We start from the raw sequence: 17,880 nt of genomic DNA on the forward strand, positions 1-17,880 counted from the left end.
CTCTCCCTCTCTCGTCGATCTCTCTCTCGTCCTCCGTCCCTCTCTCCTCTCCTCTCGCTCTCCCCTCTCCTCTCTCTCCGCCTCGTCTCCCCCCTCCTCTCTTCTCGTCCCTCTCTCTCTCCTTCGGGGAGAGGCTTGGAGCAGTCTGTTTGCGGTCTCTCAGACGGGCCGGTGGTGAAGAGGGTTCGGCTGCTCTGTGGCTGCGGCAGCAGCCGCCGCGCACAAGCGGCCTCTGTGTGTGTCCGCGCTTCCTTATCGTTTCCACGGAGATAACGGCCACCCCGCGGGCCTCCTCTGCAGCCCGCCGACAGGTGGGGCGCCTTGTCACCACGGTAGCGCTGGGTCTCTCTCTCAGCCAGTCGGGTCTCTGTCCAGCTGGGCTGGACCGCACTGCCCCTTGTTCTGATTGGCTGAGATTGGCTCCTCCCCACCAGCTGATACTCTGTGCTGGGGCAATGGCCTCTAGGCTGGATTTTTTTCTTTGTTTACAAGAAGAAGAATCTTCAACCTTGTTGAGGGCTTTTTAACTCGCTGTGACTGACTGACACATTCAGCTTACTCTAAAACGCTCTGGCAGAGTGAGCAGCTCCCATTGCACTGGGACAGTAACCTGCTTTACCACTAGGTGGCGTAAAGGCCAGCGTAGTAGTTCCCAGTTGAGTAGTAGGGGCGACATAGCTCAGGAGGTAAGACCGATTGTCTGGCAGTCGGAGGGTTGCTGGTTCAAACCCCGCCCTGGGCGTGTCGAAGTGTCCTTGAGCAAGACACCTAACCCCTAACCCCTAACTGCTCTGGCGAATGAGAGGCATCAATTGTAAAGCGCTTTGGATAAAAGCGCTATATAAATGCAGTCCATATAAATGCAGTCCATTTAGTTGTGTAAAACAACAGAGGGACTTCAGGCCCGATCCTTCGTGGCCATGCGCTATAAATGCTGTGACTGTGCGGGACAAGGCCTTTGGCTGTTAATGAGGCGGGTGTGAATTCTGCACGTACGTGAGAGGTGGGGCAGCAGAGGCTGGCGGTACTGTGTTCAGGCGGCTCTGTCGTGTTGACGGGGGGTGTTAATGTGTAACGGTGTGCCCTGCGGCCCCTGGGTGACTGCTGGCTGTGTGCCTGCGGTGGGGGCTGTGGTGACTGTTCTGGGAGGAGGGGGGGGGTGCAGGGGGTGCACATGCAGTACACTGTTCATGCTCTTTAGTAGTGAGTGTGTGTGTGTGTGTGTATGTGTGTGTATGAGCGTGTGTGTGTGTGTGTGTATGAGCAGGTGTGTGTGTGTGTGCGTGTGTGTATGAGCGTGTATGAGCGGGTGTGTGTGTGTGTGTATGAGCAGGTGTGTGTGTCTGTGTGCATGTGTGACTGTGTGTGTAACGCAGTGTCTCTCTCTCTCTCTCAGAGTGCTTCCAGGAGAGCGAGCACCTGAAGGGCAGCCTGAAGTGCGGCCTGCTGCACCTGTTTGGAGCCGTGGTGGCGGGGGGACAGGTGAGCGCGTGGGGGTGCGCCTTAAAATCAGCTCCCGCTCCAGACCCAGCTAGCCAGCCCAGTTAGCCTCTGGATCTGCGGGCCTTGTGGCGGACGATGGAGAGCTGAGGGCTATCGGTCATTTTTTCAGCAGCTTCGTTTGTTTTTCTGCACGTTCCGCGGTCGTCGGCAGTTTAAATCGGTTGCTGTTTTGAGGAACTGCAGCTTAAATATTAATCCATTAGCCGTTTGCTATTTAATTAGAAGCTGCAAAGTCAGTCCTTAGCCATAGACAACTCGTTGAGCTTGAATGACGTTAGTACTGGGGCGACGTAGCTCAGGAGGTAAGACCGATTGTCTGGCAGTCGGAGGGTTGCCGGTTCAAACCCCACCCTGGGCGTGTCGAAGTGTCCTTGAGCAAGACACCTAACCCCTAACCACTAACTGCTCTGGCGAATGAGAGGCATCAATTGTAAAGCGCTTTGGATAAAAGCGCTATATAAATGCAGTCCATTTACCATTACTCGCATAAATGAAATGAACGTTGTCAATCCGGCTCTGTAGTCAGAGCAGAAAATGAAATCGGTAAGAATACGACTTTCCCAGCTGGTCCCGGCTCTCCACAGTGGAGGCGCTTGTGCTCCCCGACGGTCATGTGACACCAGCGCTCATAAATGGGGTTTTAGTTCAAAAAGCGGCTTGCGCTCCGGAGGGCCGCTGTAGCCGCCCCGGTGCCCCCCGGGGGGTCCTTCCTGTGGCCTAACGGCCGTGCCTGTCCCCCCCCCCCCCCCCCCTGTCTCAGCGCAACGCGCTCCTGGCCATCTCCCCGGCGACCATGGAGGTGCTGATGCGGGTGCTGGCGGACCGCGAGGGCGGGGACGCGGGCGACTGGGACCCGGGCGACGGGGACGCGGGCGACTGGGACGACCCGGCGGCGCCGGCGGCGGACCGGCGGGCGCTGCTCACGCTGGGCTGCCTGCGCGAGGTGGTGCACCGCCTGCTCGCCAGCAGCTCCGACCAGCGGCAGGTGGAGATCGGCGCCGTGCTGGAGAACTACTTCAAGCTGCTCAACTCCGACCCCGCCGCGCTGCAGGCCAAGGGTCGCGGGGCCGCGCCCCCCCAGCAGCAGCAGCAGCAGCAGCAGAGGTCCCGTCGCTGGGAGAGCCGCTTTGTGGCCCTGCAGGTCCATATGCTGGGTGAGCCCCGCCCCCGCCGGCCCACGCCGTGACCTTTGACCTCACGCCGCCCCCTCTCTCTCAGACATTACATTACATTACATTACAGGCATTTAGCAGACGCTCTTATCCAGAGCGACTTACACAGCATTTTACATTGTATCCATTTATATCCATTTATACAGCTGGATATATACTGAAGCAATGCAGGTTAAGTACCTTGCTCAAGGGTACAACGGCAGTGTCCTTACCCGGGAATCGAAACCTGCGACCTTTCGGTTACAAGCCCAGTTCCTTACCCACTGTGCTATACTGCCGCCACAGACACCATCAGAGAGATGTTCGAGTGCTCGGACCGGCCCGTCCTGCAGGCCATCTTCCTCAACAGCAACTGCTTCGAGCACCTGACCCGGCTGCTGCAGAACAGCAAGGTAGGACACGCCCCTTCCCCGCCCCCCAACCTGCCCTGGACACGCCCCCCCTGGCAGCCTCCGCTCCCGTGTGACGTGTGGTGCGCGTGGCTTCCTGCGCTCGACGCGCTCTGGTGCGAAAGCGTGTAAATGGCCCAGCGGAAAGCGCGCTGATCCTGACCTGCCACTGCGTTTCACTGTGCATGACCTTCTGTCCCTGGTGCTGGAGCACCAGGGACCACTGCTTTTAAAAAAAGCCCTCCTCTCCACTCCTCTCCTCTTCTGTCCTCTCCTCTCCTCTCCTCCGCTTTTCCCTCTCCGTCCCTCTTTGCCTGTTTCCCTCCCCCTCTCCCCCTCCCTCTCCTCTCCTCTCTGCTCTCCTTGCTGTTTCTCTCTGTTCAGTTTGCCTGACACTGCGTGTTGTTCACCCAACAGCTGGTTAATGCTATATGTAAGGGAGCAGAGAAGAGCCAGAAAGATTTAACCAACAGATTACTGACAGGAGTGAGTGAGCCTCAGGTACTGCCCCTGCCTCCTGCTGCGGACACGCCCCCTCCAGCACAAGGCCACGCCCGCAGCCCCCGGAGTCACGCGCAGCTGCCTGTATTTACCCGTGCAGTTAAAAGTCACCTCTTCATGACCCTGTAGTCGCCTGTGCTGAACTGCGCTAGCTGTGGTTAGCTTTAGCGCCCTGCGCGGTCAGCCGCGGTGCTGGCGTGCTGTGGCCTTGTGATGGAGTGGGCTCTCTCTCCCTGGCTGCCTCTCCCATCCTTCTCTCCCTCCCTGATGTGGGTCATGTGATCTGCGGTTGTGGGTACGCTGTGATGTCACTGCTTGCGTGTGCACGCCGACGGTCACGCACTGCTGTGTCTCGTTGATTTTTTTTCCCCCCCCTTATGTTTTTCGTCTCTGGAAGCACAGCCTCTCCAGCTGCTCCGACATGTTGGGCGGGCGGGGGGGGGCGGGGGGGTCATGTGACAGGTTCTCGGTGTTAGCGAAGAGATGGAGACAGCTGGACAGAGCTGTGTGTGGGTGTGGGTGTGTGTGACTGACTGAGTGTATTTATGTACAAGAGTGTGTGTGCATGCATGTGTGTGTGTGAAGCATGCGCGCACATACGCACTGTATGCATTTGGGTGCGATTGTTCTCGTGTGTGTGTGTGTGTGTGTGTGTGTGTGTGTGTGTGTGGGTACTTTTGGGCTGTAAGGTGCACACTGCGGGGTCCTGTAGAAATCTTTTTGCTCCAGAGTGCAGGGACGGTTTTAAAATGCTAAAACGTGAGGCTGGGTGTGGAGCCTCTGTACTGGAAAGCGCTTAGTGGCCTGGAGCAGAAGGCTTTCTACCTCAGATTCCACATAGCGGGGCAGAGGAATCAGCCTTTGAGCTGTCGGACCCGCCCCCGCGGGGTCCACGGCGCCCCCTTATGTTCCTGCCGGAGTGAGGACGGACGCTGCATGCCTTAGCACCCACGTGTCGTCGGTGCGACCCGTACCCCTCCCTCCCTCACCCCCTGACCCCGTCTGTGCTGCATGCAGCCCTCAGTGTAGTCACCGGCAGGAATATAACGGGGCGCGTTCTCTTTTCGATCGATCGCGGGGTGATTGGGTGGTGGGAGGGGCCCTGGAGGGAAGGGCCGCGCTGTGATTGGGTGACCGCAGACTGACTGCTCTCGTACCCCCCCCCCCCCCCTCCCCCCTCCCCCCAGGTATTCCAGGGACGGGTGGACTCTCTGGCCGTCTCCACCATCAAAGCCCTGACCACCGTGATGCACAAGTCTCCGGCCGCCAAGGTGAGCCGATGTTTCCCTGACTCTGCTGGGACAGGTCACATACACAGGGGAATGGGGTGGGGCTGGTAATGGTGTAACAAGGCAAAGAGGGAAGGGGGCTGGTAGTGTAACAAGGCGGGGAATTGTGGCAGGATTAAAATGTAAGCAGGGGAAGGGGGTGGGGCTGGTAATGGTGTAAGCAAGGACGGGGGGGGGGGGGGGGACAAATTAAAATGTAAGCAGGGGAACGGGGTGTAGGCAGTTGATGGTGTAAATAAGGAAAAGGAGGAGGAGGCGTGCGATGATGTGAACGGGTAAAAAGGAGGCGGGGCCGGCGACGATGCGAGCGGAAGGCGCTGACTGGTCCTGCTGCCTTACAGGAGGTGTTCAAGGAGCGCATTGGCTACACGCACCTGCACGAGGTGCTCGTCTCCCTGGGCCAGCCCTCCCGCCGCCTGCTGAAGGAGCTGATGAACATGGTGAGACACGGCTGCGCGCGTGTGTGTGTGTGTGTGTGTGAGTGTGAGTGTGAGTGTGAGTGTGAGTGTGAGTGTGAGTGTGAGTGTGAGTGTGAGTGTGAGTGAGCGTGAGCGTGAGTGGGGGCGACATAGCTGGCAAATGGTAAATGGACTGCATTTATATAGCGCTTTTATCCAAAGCGCTTTACATGATGCTCTCATTGCCAGAGCAGTTAGGGGTTAGGTGTCTTGCTCAAGGACACTTGACATGCCAGGCGGGGTTTGACGGCAACCCTCCGACCGATTGAAGACCGATTGTCTGGCAGTCGGAGGGTTGCCGGTTCAAACCCCAGCCTGGGCATGTCGAAGTGTCCTTGAGCAAGACACCTAACCCCCCAACTGCTCTGGCGAATGAGAAGCATCGATTGTAAAGCGCTTTGGATAAAAGCGCTATATAAATGCAGTCCATTTACCATTTACCATTAACGCTAAAGGTGAGAGGAACAAGACCGATTTCATCAACCTGCCGCTACTTCTGTCTTTCTCTCCCCCTCTCCCCCTCTCTTCCTCTCTTCCTCCCCCCTTCCCTCCCTCCGTGGCTGCCCCTCTGTGCAGGCGGTGGAGGGGGAGCACTCCTCGGTGGGCATTTTGGGGATCAGCAACGTGCAGCCCCTGCTGCTGCTGGTGCAGTGGCTGCCCGAGCTGGAGGCGGAGCTGCAGACCTTCACGGCCGACTGGCTGCGGCGGCTCTGCTGCGCCAACCGGCGGACGCGCGCCACCTGCGTCAACGCCGCCATGGCCGCGCGCGTCCTGGCCGCCCTGGAGCGCCACGCCCGGCTGCACCGCGCCTGCGCCGAGAGCCTGGCGGCGCTGCTGGGCGCGCTGGGCGGCCAGTCGCTGGGCGGGGCCGAGCTGCTGCAGCTGCTGCGGCTGCTGCGCGCCGACGACCCGCGCCGGGCCCACCCGTACGCGGCGCCCGTCCTCCGCGCCGTCCTGGCCATGGTGCGCAAGCAGGGCCTGGAGAGCGCCACGCAGTACTTCGACCTGGCGCCCAGCATGGCGGGCATCGCCGTGCCCACCGTGCAGCGCTGGCCGGGCTCCGCCTTCAGCTTCTTCGCCTGGCTGTCGCTGGACCAGGACCAGCTGGGCCCCAGCAAAGGGGAGAAGAGGAAGCAGCTGTACAGGTGAGAGAGGGGAGAGGGAGGGGGTATACAGGTGAGGGGGGGGGGGTTGTGCAGGTGAGAGGGGGGGAGGGAAGAGCTTATACAGGTGAAGGGGGGCGAGGGGGGGGTTATACGAAGGTGAAGGGGGAGGGGGGGTTTGTGCAGGTGAGAGAGGAGGGAGGTGAGGGGAGGAGTTTTATGTGGTGAGGAGAGGGGAGAGGGAGGGGTTTATGTAGAGGAGGAGGTGAAGGGGGGGAGGGGGGGTTTTGTGCAGGGAGAGAGGGGGGAGGGGGAGAGAGTTTTATGGGTGAGAGAGGGGAGAGGGAGGGGTTATACAGGTGAAGGGGGGGGGGTTGTGCAGGTGAGGGGGGGGAGGGGAAGAGTTTTATGGGTGAGAGAGGGGAGAGGGAGGGGTTATACAGGTGAAGGGGGGGTTTGTGCAGGTGAGGGGGGAAGAGGTTATAGGTGAGATGAGAGAGGGAGGGGTTATACAGGTGAAGGTGAAGGGGGGGTTTACTGTGAGAGGTGGGTAGGAGTTTAGGGTGAGAGGGGAGAGAGTTTACTGGTGAGGGAGGTTTGGGTGAGAGGGAGAGGAGGGTTATACTGGTGAGAGAGGGAGGGGGAAGAGTTTTATGGGTGAGAGAGGGGAGAGGGAGGTTATACGTGAGAAGGGAGAGGTTATAGTCAGAGGGGGCAGTTAGTGAAGAGGAAGGGGTTACTGGAGAGAGGGTGCGGTAGGAGTTTTCCAGGTGAGAGAGTAGAACATTATAGAACTGAGATAACAACAGTTGAAAATAGATCAGATACAATTCAGAAGGTTATGGGTTCGGGCCATATCAGATGGAAAAAGTGTCTGTGTGAATTTGCAGACTGAAGGTGTGTGTGTGCGTGATCGTGTGCGCGTGTGTCTGCTTCCAGCTTTTTCACCCCTGGAGGCACCGGGTTTGAGGCCTTCATCAGCTCTGCGGGGGTGCTGGTGGTGGCGGTGTGCACCAAGAAGGAGTACGTGACCGTCATGCTGCCGGACTACTGCTTCTGCGACTCCCTGTGGGTGAGTTGGCCAGCTCGTCGCCCGCCTGCCTGCTCGCGGCCTGCGCACCCTAACCATGCGGGTCGCACTGCGCGTCCCTGAGGGGGGTTATGGGAGTTGTAGTTTAAAGGCTCCTCTCTGTGCGCTCTACAGCACAGTATCGGCGTGGTGCACGTGCCAGGGAAGAGGCCCTTCGGGCAGAGCCAGGTGTACCTGTACGTGGACGGCCAGCAGAAGCTGTCTGCACCCCTCAAGTACCCCACGATGACGGAGGTGAGTGTGCGGGAGAGACCTGCCCGGTTTCCATGGTTCAGCGGGGATGTTCTGGTGGGCTTGCTAAGCTCCATACCGTGTATGTTAGCGTGTCTTTAAGACTCAGTGAGGTGTGCTGGCCTGGTTTTTACGCTCTATTAACACCGTGTGCGTTTCCTCAGCCCTTCACCTCCTGCTGTATCGGGTCAGCGGGCCACAGGACCACCACCCCGCCCCCGTCTCAGATCCCCGACCCGCCCGTCTCCACGGCGCCCTCCCCGGGCCGCTCCTCCCTGGGGGGCATCCTGTCCTCGCCGGGCTGGGGGGGCCTGCTGGGGGGCAAGCCGGAGTCGGTGACCAAGCTGATCTCGGCGGGGACGCAGGACAGCGAGTGGGGCAGCCCCACCTCCCTGCAGGGCCAGCTGGGCGGGGTGATGGTGTTCCACGAGCCCCTGCAGCTCGCCCACGTCAAGGCCCTGTGCAGCGCAGGTCAGCTGTGGGGGGGTTTGGGGGGGTTTGGGGGGGGGGGGGTGTGTGTGAATGTACAAGGGGTGGGGTGGAGTGGGAGGTGTGGAGGTACAGGGGGTGGGCATGGGGTTGTGGAGGTACAGGGGGTGGGCATGGGGGTGTGGAGGTACAAGGGGTGGGGTGGAGTGGGGGTAGTGGAGGTACAGGCTGTGGGAGGTGTGGAGGTACAGGGGGGTGGGCATGGGGGTGTGAATGTACAAGGGGTGGGGTGGAGTGGGGGGTGTGGAGGGTACAGGCTGTGGGAGGTGTGGAGGTACAGGGGGGTGGGCGTGGAGGTACAGGGGTGGGCATGGGGGTGTAGAGGTACAGGGGTGGGCATGGGGGTGTGGAGGTACAGGGGTGGGCATGGGGGTGTGGAGGTACAGGGGGTGGGCATGGGGGTGTGGAGGTACAGGGGTGGGCATGGGGGTGTGAATGTACAAGGGGTGGGCATGGGGGTGTGAATGTACAAGGGGTGGGGTGCAGTGGGAGGTGTGGAGGTACAGGGGGTGGGCATGGGTGTGTGGAGGTACAGGGGGTGGGCATGGGGGTGTGGAGGTACAGGGGGTGGGGTGGAGTGGGGGTTGTGGAGGGTACAGGCTGTGGGAGGTGTGGAGGTACAGGGGGTGGGCATGGGGGTGTGGAGGTACAGGCTGTGGGAGGTGTGGAGGTACAGGGGGGTGGGCATGGGAGTGTGGAGGTACAGGGGGTGGTGGTGGGAGTGGGAGGTGTGGAGGTATGAGGTAGGGGTGGGATTGGAAGTTTGGTGCTGGGAGAGGTACGAGGAATTTTCTGCTGCTCTTTGTCTGCGAATCGTCGCACTTTCGACCTGACGGTGAATTGCCTGATTTGCAGGACCGAACTGCATTTCGCCCTTCAAGACCCTGGAGTCCGAGCTGGGGGACCTCCCCCCGAAACTCCTGCTGCACTACTCCCCCAAGGTGAGTGAGCCCGCCCCCCTCCACTGTCAAGTGTGGGCGGACGCTGATGTCACAGCCCGTCTGCCGCTCTGCTTGCATCCGGTACGGAGGAGTCTGTCTCTGTCCGTAAATGGCGGCGGTGACAGCGAATCAGAGCGCGCCAAAGGGTCACTTCCTGTTTCCTGTTTCCTGTTTCTCTCAGGCTTGTCGGAACCCCATCTGCCTGGACCTGTCCCCGAACATGCTGCACGGCCGCCTCACAGGAAACAAGGTGGTCAACTGGGACATCAAGGTACGGCATCGGGGGGGAGCCAGAGAGGGAGGGTGTGTAGCACAGTGGGTAAGGAACTGGGCTTGTAACCGAAAGGTCGCAGGTTCGATTCCCGGGTAAGGACACTGCCGTTGTACCCTTGAGCAAGGTACTTAACCGAAATTGCTTCAGTATATGTCCAGCTGTATAAAATGGATACAATGTAAAATGCTATGTAAAAAACGTTGTGTACGTCGCTCTGGATAAGAGCGTCTGCTAAATGCCTATAATGTAATGTAATGTAATGAGGGTGCCTCTCGTTTAGGTCTTTTGGAATGTTTTTTTTTTTCTTCAATTCTAAGTCGGTGTTCTAGAACTCTTGCTTTCAGTCGCCGGTAGTGATTTGTTGCATCAGTGTGTTAGAATGTTCATTTAGAACTCATTCTGATCACATGTTTGTGAGTGCTCACCTGAAACACTGGAGAGAATCCAGGACTGTGTCAAGCCTGGACTTTAAAACCAGTTTTTTTTTTTTTTTTTTTGTTCATTGTTACCCTGTTTCCCTGTTTAGGACATGATTAACTGCGTGGGGGGGCTGCCCGTGCTCTTCCCGATCCTGGAGCAGCTGGCCGTCCTGCCCCCTGACCAGGCCACCGAACCTCCGGGGTCAGAGTTCATCACCCCCGACCTGGCCACGCCTGCTGAGGGGGATTGGGTCATGCTGCCCTCCAATAGGGCGTCAGGTGGGTCCCCCGTATTGCCCCCCCCCCAGTGAGTGGGACAGAGGCCTTTTTCCCATAACCAAACTAGGTTTTATTTGCTCTGGGCCACAGATGTGTGTGGGAGTACGTGATTTGCTATGTACCAAGACTGGGGTCAATTCCATTTAAATTTAGAAAGTGGATTGAAATTGCATTCACAAACTGGAAAAATACCCATAATGCTCTGAGATTTTTTTCCAATTCTTCTGCTGAATTTCAATTAATTCCCTAAATTGGGTGTGGAGTATTTGATTAAAGCATCTTGTAGCCGAAATAAAATAGTTTTTCTAATTTTAACGCACGCCGTCTGCAGTTATGCACTGCCCATTTTTTTAGTTGAATAATTAAGTGTGTGTGTTCGTATGTTTGTGCGTGTTTGTGATTCAGAAGCGCGTCTGGAGAAGAACATGGTGGCCACCTTCCTGCTGGTGATAAAGCACTTCATCCAGAGGCATCCGATCAATCAGGAGAGCCTGCTGCACTCCCACGGAGTGGCTACACTGGGAGCGCTGCTGCAGAAGGTCAGAACCACCTCTACCTGTCTCTCTCTCTCTCTCTCTCTCTCTCTCTCACTCTCTCTGTTTCTCTCTCTCACTCTCTCCCCCTCTCTGTCTCTCTCTCGCTCTTTTTCTCTTTCTCTTCTGACCTCTCCATCTGCTTTTTAAAATGCTTTCATCTTGGAAACTGGTGGGTTAATGTTGCTAATGTTGCTAAAACTGGTAATGTTGTAATGAGTACTGGTGTGTAATGCCCCCCTCTCTCTCCCCCTGTAACACCTCTCTCTCTATCTCTCTCTCTCTCTGTGCAGCTGCCCGCCAGTATGGTGGATGTGAGTGTGCTGGTGTCGGTCCAGCTGCTGGTGGAGCAGGTCACCTTTGAGAAGAACACTCAGCTCCTGCAGCAGCTGCACACTCACCTGCTCTTCAACTTCAGCATCTGGAACCAGGGAGACTTCCCCCTGCGCATCGGTGAGACCTGCACGCACGCGTGTGTGTGTATGTTTTACTGTGTGTGTGTGTGTGTGTGTGTGTGTATGTTTTACGTGTGTGTGTGTGTGTGTGTGTGTGTGTGTATGTTTTACTGTGTGTGTCTGTGTGTGTGTGTGTGTATGTTTTACTGTGTGTCTGTGTGTGTGCGAGTGTGCGAGTATGTGTCTGTGTATGTCTTTGTGTCTTTGTGTCTGTGTGAGTGTGTGTGTGTGTGTGTGTGTGTGACTGCGTGGGTGTGTAATCACTTTCGAATGACTTGCTCAGTGTGTCATATTACTTTGACTCTGACACCCCTTGTGAATTTGGTGGAGAGGGTGGGATGTGATGCAGTGAGTTTGATGTATTGAGGGGGGTGTGTTTCTGGTTTGTATCGAAGGGCACATCCAGTACATGTCCACCGTCATTAAGGACAGCAGGAAGCAGTTCCGGAAGAAGTACGGGGTGCAGTTCCTGCTGGACACCGTCCGCCTCTACTACGGGTGAGCCGTCCGTCTCCCGGCGTGCCCCGTGCCGCAGCCCGCCGATCCCAGCAGCGTGACGGCGGCGTGTTATTATGGGATGTGCTTGTCTCCACGCAGCAGCAGCAGCAGCGGTAACCGGGAGGGGGACCTGAGTGAGGATGACGTCCGCACCATCCGGGCGTCGCTCTGCGGCCTGCTCAAGTACTACGTCAGCAAGGGCGTGACCCAGGACGAGCTGCAGAGCATTCTGGGGTACATGGCAGCCATCGGCGACGAGGAGCAGGTGAGGGTAGCGCGTGAGCGTGTAAGTGTGAGCGTGTGCCTGCCTGCTTGTGAGTGCGTTTTTATTTCACTTGCACAACTGCTGCTGAATAAAGAATGTAAGCAGCGTCATTTGCATTTTATCTGAAAATTCTAAATGCAAAGCAAACACCAAATTTATCGAGCGGCCTTACAGTTGGTTTTCAGGGGCTGTGAAAACATAAAAACATGTTTAAAGGGAATCTTGTGACTTTGAATGCGAGGGAAAGAGAGCCATCTGATCATGAGGTTAGCTGTTTAGCTAATAAGTTGCTGGCTGGTGCGTTCAGCTGCGTTCTTGTGTTGGACGCAGCATGAGGAGAAGCTAAAACAGAGAAAGTTCAAGGTCAGGCTCTCTGCATTGCTGCTTTGTATATCATTGGATTAGATTAGATTATATTTTACTTCATTGTCAGATTTCTCTGAAATCTTTTCTTGTGTTTCAGGCCGTACTCCTTCTCACATACAGTGGAACAGACATACATTGATATAGTGAAATACATAATCAAACGATACAGTCAGTTTCGTCTCATTTTGTTGATAATAAAGCATTATAAAAGGTACACAGGTACATATCATAATTACATTACATTACATTCATTTGGCAGACGCTTTTATCCAAAGCGACGTACAAAAAGTGCATGCCATGGTCATAGCTCAACTGCTAAACACAGGTTCAGTAAGGTACAATACTTATTTTGTACAGCTATTTCTAGCCAAGTACACAGTTCACACAGTGAACACTATTCTGACCTGACCTCTACAAAACAAACTAGGCAGAAGAATAAGCTACAGTATTAGGACAAATACAAATTACCAAAAAGTGCTGGGATGGGGCACCATGTAACAAGTGCACTGCACTGGCCCACATTGCACCTGCCCATAGCCCCTTACCACAGTTAATGAGCATTTCCCCCAACAAAGTGCGCTTGCCCGTGGCCTATCCTCAGCCCATACTTTTGTTTAGCGGCTTAGACTGAATGAATGAGTTCCGCAGCCTGTCAGATCTAACCTGTGGGACCCTGTATCGTCTGTTAGATGCCATACGGTGATGTTCTCCAAATAAATGTGTAGTCTCAAGCCCGGTCCGCTTGGGTCATCTAGGACTACTGAACGGTTAAAATTCAGATAACATTTAATCCCGAGATGGACGATGGAAAGATGGAATTTGATCAGTCCAAATATTAGTTGCATATTGGGAAAGAGTTGCTTATTAGCAGAGGGTATTTCAAATCAAACCAAATAATATACGTATATTTCAACTGTAACCTTTAGTTGAACCAGAAATCCCATTGAAATATGGCATCTCTTTCACTCAGGAGACCTGGCCAGATAAATTGAATTGGCTCAAGGGAGCAAAAAGATTTTCCTTGAAAATATCTTGAGTAAATAAACCAATGATGCAATTTCCTGTTTATTTGTAGGAATGGCTTAGCCGACATGGAATGCCAGTCATTCTGTGCCCGTGTTGTGTTGCTCTGCCGACAGAACCGGAAAACAAGGCTCATAATTCTTCCGTCGGTCTCACGGAGTTAAACGTGGTCATCTCTGACTGAAAGCCGACAGGAGCGTTCTAAGGAACGCGCTGTTCTTCCGTTGTACGGCTGGCACGTCGGAAACCAATCGCGTGCGTTACACAGTGGCCTTTCGGAGGCTAAACCGCTCGCCCTCTGATAACGTATTTCCGTAATGATATAAACCGCTGGACTCCTTTCGCTCGGTGGAAGCGGCTCCGACCCCGCCTCCGGAGCGCTTCTTCGACCCTTCGGAATCGCTGCGCTCGCGCTCGCTGGATTTACGGCTTCTTGCAGGGACTGCGATCGACTCGCGACTCTGTGATGAAGCCGTCTCCGTCTCAGGCTGCTTTTCAGCACAAAACGCTTGCTTGTTTTGTACGTGGTGCTTTGATTATACTGAAATTATTTCCGGCTCCACGCCTGATTTTTGTATTTTTTATTATTTTATCCCGAAAACCATTTGGTTTCAGTAGTTTGTGTATTTGAAAAACAATACGGCTCTCTGTCAGCTGTTTTGATCTTGTTGTACCTCTTGCCTTGTCACTGGTGCCAGCCCCCAGAATCGAATCTCCCCAGGTGAAAGTGCTGTTCGGTCGGCCTGGTCGACACGATGAACTGCTGTCTATTATATTTAATAACAACTGACACCATATTGAATTCCTCTCATGAGTTGATGCATAAATATTTGAAACTCAATAAGAATGCATAAAATAACCTCACAACAAAGATGTCTGTGTTGAAGTTAGCTTGCCAGGTAGGTGGGAGTAGGAAAGAAAGTATTGATTGTAAGGTTATGACAGACGTTTGGCACCATTTAAATAATATTTTCTCTCCTCACAAAGCATTTGCATAAAAATGTAGATTCCCGTTTTTCTTGTGTATTGTTATGAAGCGGGAGGCTTCTTGAACCGCAAGATCTTTCACCATCTCACTGCTGTGAACCAATCAGAAGTACTTTGCTATGTAGAGCACTGATTATTGATTAAAATGAATCTGTGGGGTCCTGCTTCCTCCCCGCTTCACATGGAAAAACCCACCCAGGCCTGCTGTGATTGGACCAGGGAGTGTGTGGGGGCGGGTCTTCCGTCTTCCTGAGATTATGCTGAGCCGTAGCTGTGGCAGAACACTTGTCTAATGGAAAGGGAGATTTTAAGCTGATTACGTATTGGGTAGTCCACCCAGGCCTGGAGCTGCTCGGCTGAAAAGCTTTCACCTTGATGGCCATCGACCACATCTCAGGAGTTAAACGCACCGGACGGCATCAATCTGTCACACTCTCCATCTCACTCAAACGCACCCCCAGAATCGCTTCGAATAGGATTTATTGGCATGACAATTAAGTAGGTCCTCTCCTCCTCTCCTCCCTCTCTCCCTCCCTCCTCTCCTCCTGCAGCTGTGTGGGATGCTGGAGCTGCTGCTGACCCTGCTGCAGACCAGCGCCGCGCGAGACCAGCTCTTCCTGCTGCTCTTCGAACCCGGAGCGGCCGACACCTTCTACGGCCCGCTGCTCCACAGCAAGCACACGGACAGGCTGAGAGAGCTGGTCTTTAAGGTCAGGGTGTGCGCACGCACGCACTCCCGAGCACGCGCACTGTGCACTACGCTCTTTCAGTGCGCACAGCGTGTTGTACGCACTTTTATTATACTCGCTGTGCATCATAGGCCTTTGCCCATACGCGCTGCGTGACACACCTTCTGCACCCGCACTGTGGTGTGTGTGTGTGTTTTGTAGCTGTACAGGCACATGTTCAGGTGTGTGTGTGTGTGTGTGTTTTGTAGCTGTACAAGCACATGTTCAGGTGTGTGTGTGTGTGTGTTTAAGCAAATGCTCAGGTGTGTTCGTGTGTGTGTGTGTTTAGGCAAATGCTCAGGTGTGTGTGTGTGTTTTGCAGCTGTACGAGCGCATGCTCAGGTGTGTGTGTGTGTGTGTGTGTGTGTGTGTTTTGCAGCTGTACGAGCGCATGCTCAGGTGTGACCGCGTCTATGAGAAGAGCAAGCAGAGGCTGAAGCTGAGGGAGGTGGGCTACTCGGGCCTGACGCTGCTTTTCGCCGAGGCCAGCATCACCCCCACCCTGGTCAAGTGCCTGCTCAACCAGGTGCTGACTGCAGGTGAGCCCACCGAGGGGGACCGGTTACCCCCGCCGACCCGAACCCTCCCTCCCTGGAGGATGCGCTGTCCAATCACACGCATCCACGAGGCTCCCCGCCACAGCCACGATTCCACTGGCACGGGACTGTGCTGTGTTTCTGCTGCCTCTACAGCGCACACCAATCAGGTGCTGCCGTTCCTGTCCTTATGATTCTGTAATTGTGATAGTGACCAAATACATAATGGGCAGGGTGACTTCTGGTCATGTTACATTACATCACATTACAGGCATTTAGCAGGCGCTCTTATCCAGAGCGACTTACACAACTTTTACATAGCATTTTACATTTTATCCATTTATACAGCTGGATATATACTGAAGCAATTACGGTTAAGTACCTTGCTCAAGGGTACAAAGGCAGTGTCCTTACCCGGGAATCGAACCTGCGACCTTTCGGTTACAAGCCCAGTTCCTTACCCACTGTGCTACACTGCCGCCACATCATGTGATGTGACAAATGCAGGACGTGTGTTGCGGGGTACAGTAGGAGGCATTATAGAGATTCTGAGCAGTGTCTGAGATCAGCCTTGCTGATGACGAGAAATAGTCTGTACAGATCACAGTGAGACTGTGCGCTCTTACCCTGCTATTGTTTGAACTTTGACCCCCAGACTCGGTGGTAAACTACAAAGACCTGATGGCCCTGGTGCAGCTGACCCATCGGGCCGGACCCAGCGTGCGTCTGCAAGTGTGCAAGAAGGTGAGAACACACACACACACACACACAAACACGTGTTCTTTTCAAATCTCTCTAAGTGAAAATGGGTGAAATCTGACTTGTTATGTTAAGTGCCTGAAGGGAATTTTGCAAGAATAAGAGCAGAAAGTTAGAAAGTCTATAATTAGAAAATCATCTCCATCTTGCTCTCCTTCCACTCACTCTCTCCCCCCTCCCCTTTCCTCCTCTCTGTCTTTTCGTCTTCTTCCCCATCTCTCTCCCTCTCCTTTGTTCCTCTCTCTCTCTTTCCTTCCCCCTTCCTGTGTCTTCTTCCCTCTGTCTCTCTTCTTCCCTCTTTCCCTCCCCGTGTTTCCCTTCTTCCCTCCCCCCACTCTCCCTCTCTCCCTCCCTCGCCTACTCCCTCCTCTTTCTTATCTCCCCTCTCCTCTCTCCCTCCCACTCCCTCCCCTCCCTCCCACTCTCACCCCCCACTCTCCCCCCTCCCTCCCTCGCCCACTCCCCCTCTCTTTCCCTATCTCCCCCTCTCCCTCTCTCCCCCTCCTCCCACTCTCGCTCCCCCACTCTCCCTCTCTCCCTCCCTCGCCCACTCCCTCCCTCTTTCCCTATCTCCCCCTCTCCTCTCTACCCCTCCCTCCCACTCTCGCTCCCCCACTCTCCCACTCTCCCCCTCTCCCCCACTCCCTCCCTCCTTCTCTCCCTCTCCCCTCTACCCCTCCCTCCCACTCTCGCTCCCCCACTCTCCTCTCTCCCTCCCTCGCCCCCTCCCTCTTCCCTATCTCCCCTCTCCCTCTCTCCCCCTCCCTCCCACTCTCGCCCCCCACTCCCTCCCTCTCCCCCTCTCCCCCTCTCCCCCTCTCCCCCCCCCTCCCTGCAGCTGTACCAGCTGTTGCAGTCGCAGCAGGACGCGGCGCTGCAGATCTCTCGGCAGCAGTGCTGGCAGGAGACGCTGATGAGGCTCTTCCTGCGCGCGCCGGGAGGGGAGGGGCCGGCGGGGGGGCGGGGCGACGGCAGCAGCACGGCCAGCCTGGACCTGAGCAGGGGCAGCGGGGGGCGGCCCGACCCCGCCCCCACCCCGGAGAAGAGGGCCCTCCTGGAGGCGCTGGGGCGGGCGGACGAGGAGCGCGACGCGTCGGACAGCGCCGGGGACAGCCGCTCCGTGGACAGCCTGGACGCCGCGGAGCTGCTGTCCCTGGGCGACGCGCCCGCCGACGCCCCGGCCCACAAGCCCTGGGCCCCCAAAGCCGGGGACTTGAGTTTGGACCTGAGCCAGGCCCGGCTGTACGAGGCCGGGGACAGCGGCAGCCAGACCCCCGGGAGCATGCCCAGCACGCCGTCGCCCGTGGAGACCGCCAAGCCGTTCCCGGGCGCTCCCTCCGAGCGCGAGGCCGGCGGCGGCTCCGCCCCCTTCGCCGAGGACAACTTCCTGTTCGGCGACGACCTGTCGCTCGGAGAATCCTTCAACAGCCTGGAGGTGAGGGGGTCAAAGCTCATCCCTTTTGAATGGCGGGAGTTAAAGCTGAGCTGCTGTCCTGATGAGGTCATACTCTCATGGGGGGGGGGGGGAGGGAGGGCCTCGTAGAGTCACTCCACTGCTGACACCTAGTGGCAAGTTGCTGAACTGCTATGAA

The 17,880-nt window shown here is 56.0% G+C and overlaps 1 protein-coding gene across 5 annotated transcripts in view; it reads left to right on the plus strand.

Annotated features, from left to right (window-relative positions):
* The window catches only part of nbeal1 (neurobeachin-like 1), a 61,433-nt gene that overhangs the window by 16,994 nt on the left and 26,559 nt on the right, over positions 1 to 17,880 (plus strand). For 3 of the 5 annotated variants that reach the window (XM_064311750.1, XM_064311751.1, XM_064311753.1), the window contains 21 exons: positions 1,397 to 1,482; positions 2,264 to 2,657; positions 2,961 to 3,067; positions 3,482 to 3,565; positions 4,753 to 4,836; positions 5,196 to 5,294; positions 5,889 to 6,457; positions 7,355 to 7,487; positions 7,620 to 7,739; positions 7,901 to 8,207; positions 9,081 to 9,166; positions 9,348 to 9,437; positions 9,967 to 10,138; positions 10,544 to 10,677; positions 10,965 to 11,124; positions 11,522 to 11,624; positions 11,724 to 11,889; positions 14,817 to 14,975; positions 15,373 to 15,532; positions 16,185 to 16,273; positions 17,127 to 17,723. In XM_064311750.1, the coding sequence (XP_064167820.1) occupies positions 1,397 to 1,482; positions 2,264 to 2,657; positions 2,961 to 3,067; positions 3,482 to 3,565; positions 4,753 to 4,836; positions 5,196 to 5,294; positions 5,889 to 6,457; positions 7,355 to 7,487; positions 7,620 to 7,739; positions 7,901 to 8,207; positions 9,081 to 9,166; positions 9,348 to 9,437; positions 9,967 to 10,138; positions 10,544 to 10,677; positions 10,965 to 11,124; positions 11,522 to 11,624; positions 11,724 to 11,889; positions 14,817 to 14,975; positions 15,373 to 15,532; positions 16,185 to 16,273; positions 17,127 to 17,723 (3,899 nt within the window). The remainder of the gene's footprint in view (positions 1 to 1,396; positions 1,483 to 2,263; positions 2,658 to 2,960; positions 3,068 to 3,481; positions 3,566 to 4,752; positions 4,837 to 5,195; positions 5,295 to 5,888; positions 6,458 to 7,354; positions 7,488 to 7,619; positions 7,740 to 7,900; positions 8,208 to 9,080; positions 9,167 to 9,347; positions 9,438 to 9,966; positions 10,139 to 10,543; positions 10,678 to 10,964; positions 11,125 to 11,521; positions 11,625 to 11,723; positions 11,890 to 14,816; positions 14,976 to 15,372; positions 15,533 to 16,184; positions 16,274 to 17,126; positions 17,724 to 17,880) is intronic. The other 2 variants (XM_064311752.1, XM_064311754.1) reach the window with 2 other exon arrangements.

This window comes from Anguilla rostrata, chromosome 15, assembly GCF_018555375.3.
Source record: "Anguilla rostrata isolate EN2019 chromosome 15, ASM1855537v3, whole genome shotgun sequence".
NCBI classification, from domain to species: Eukaryota; Metazoa; Chordata; class Actinopteri; order Anguilliformes; family Anguillidae; genus Anguilla; species Anguilla rostrata.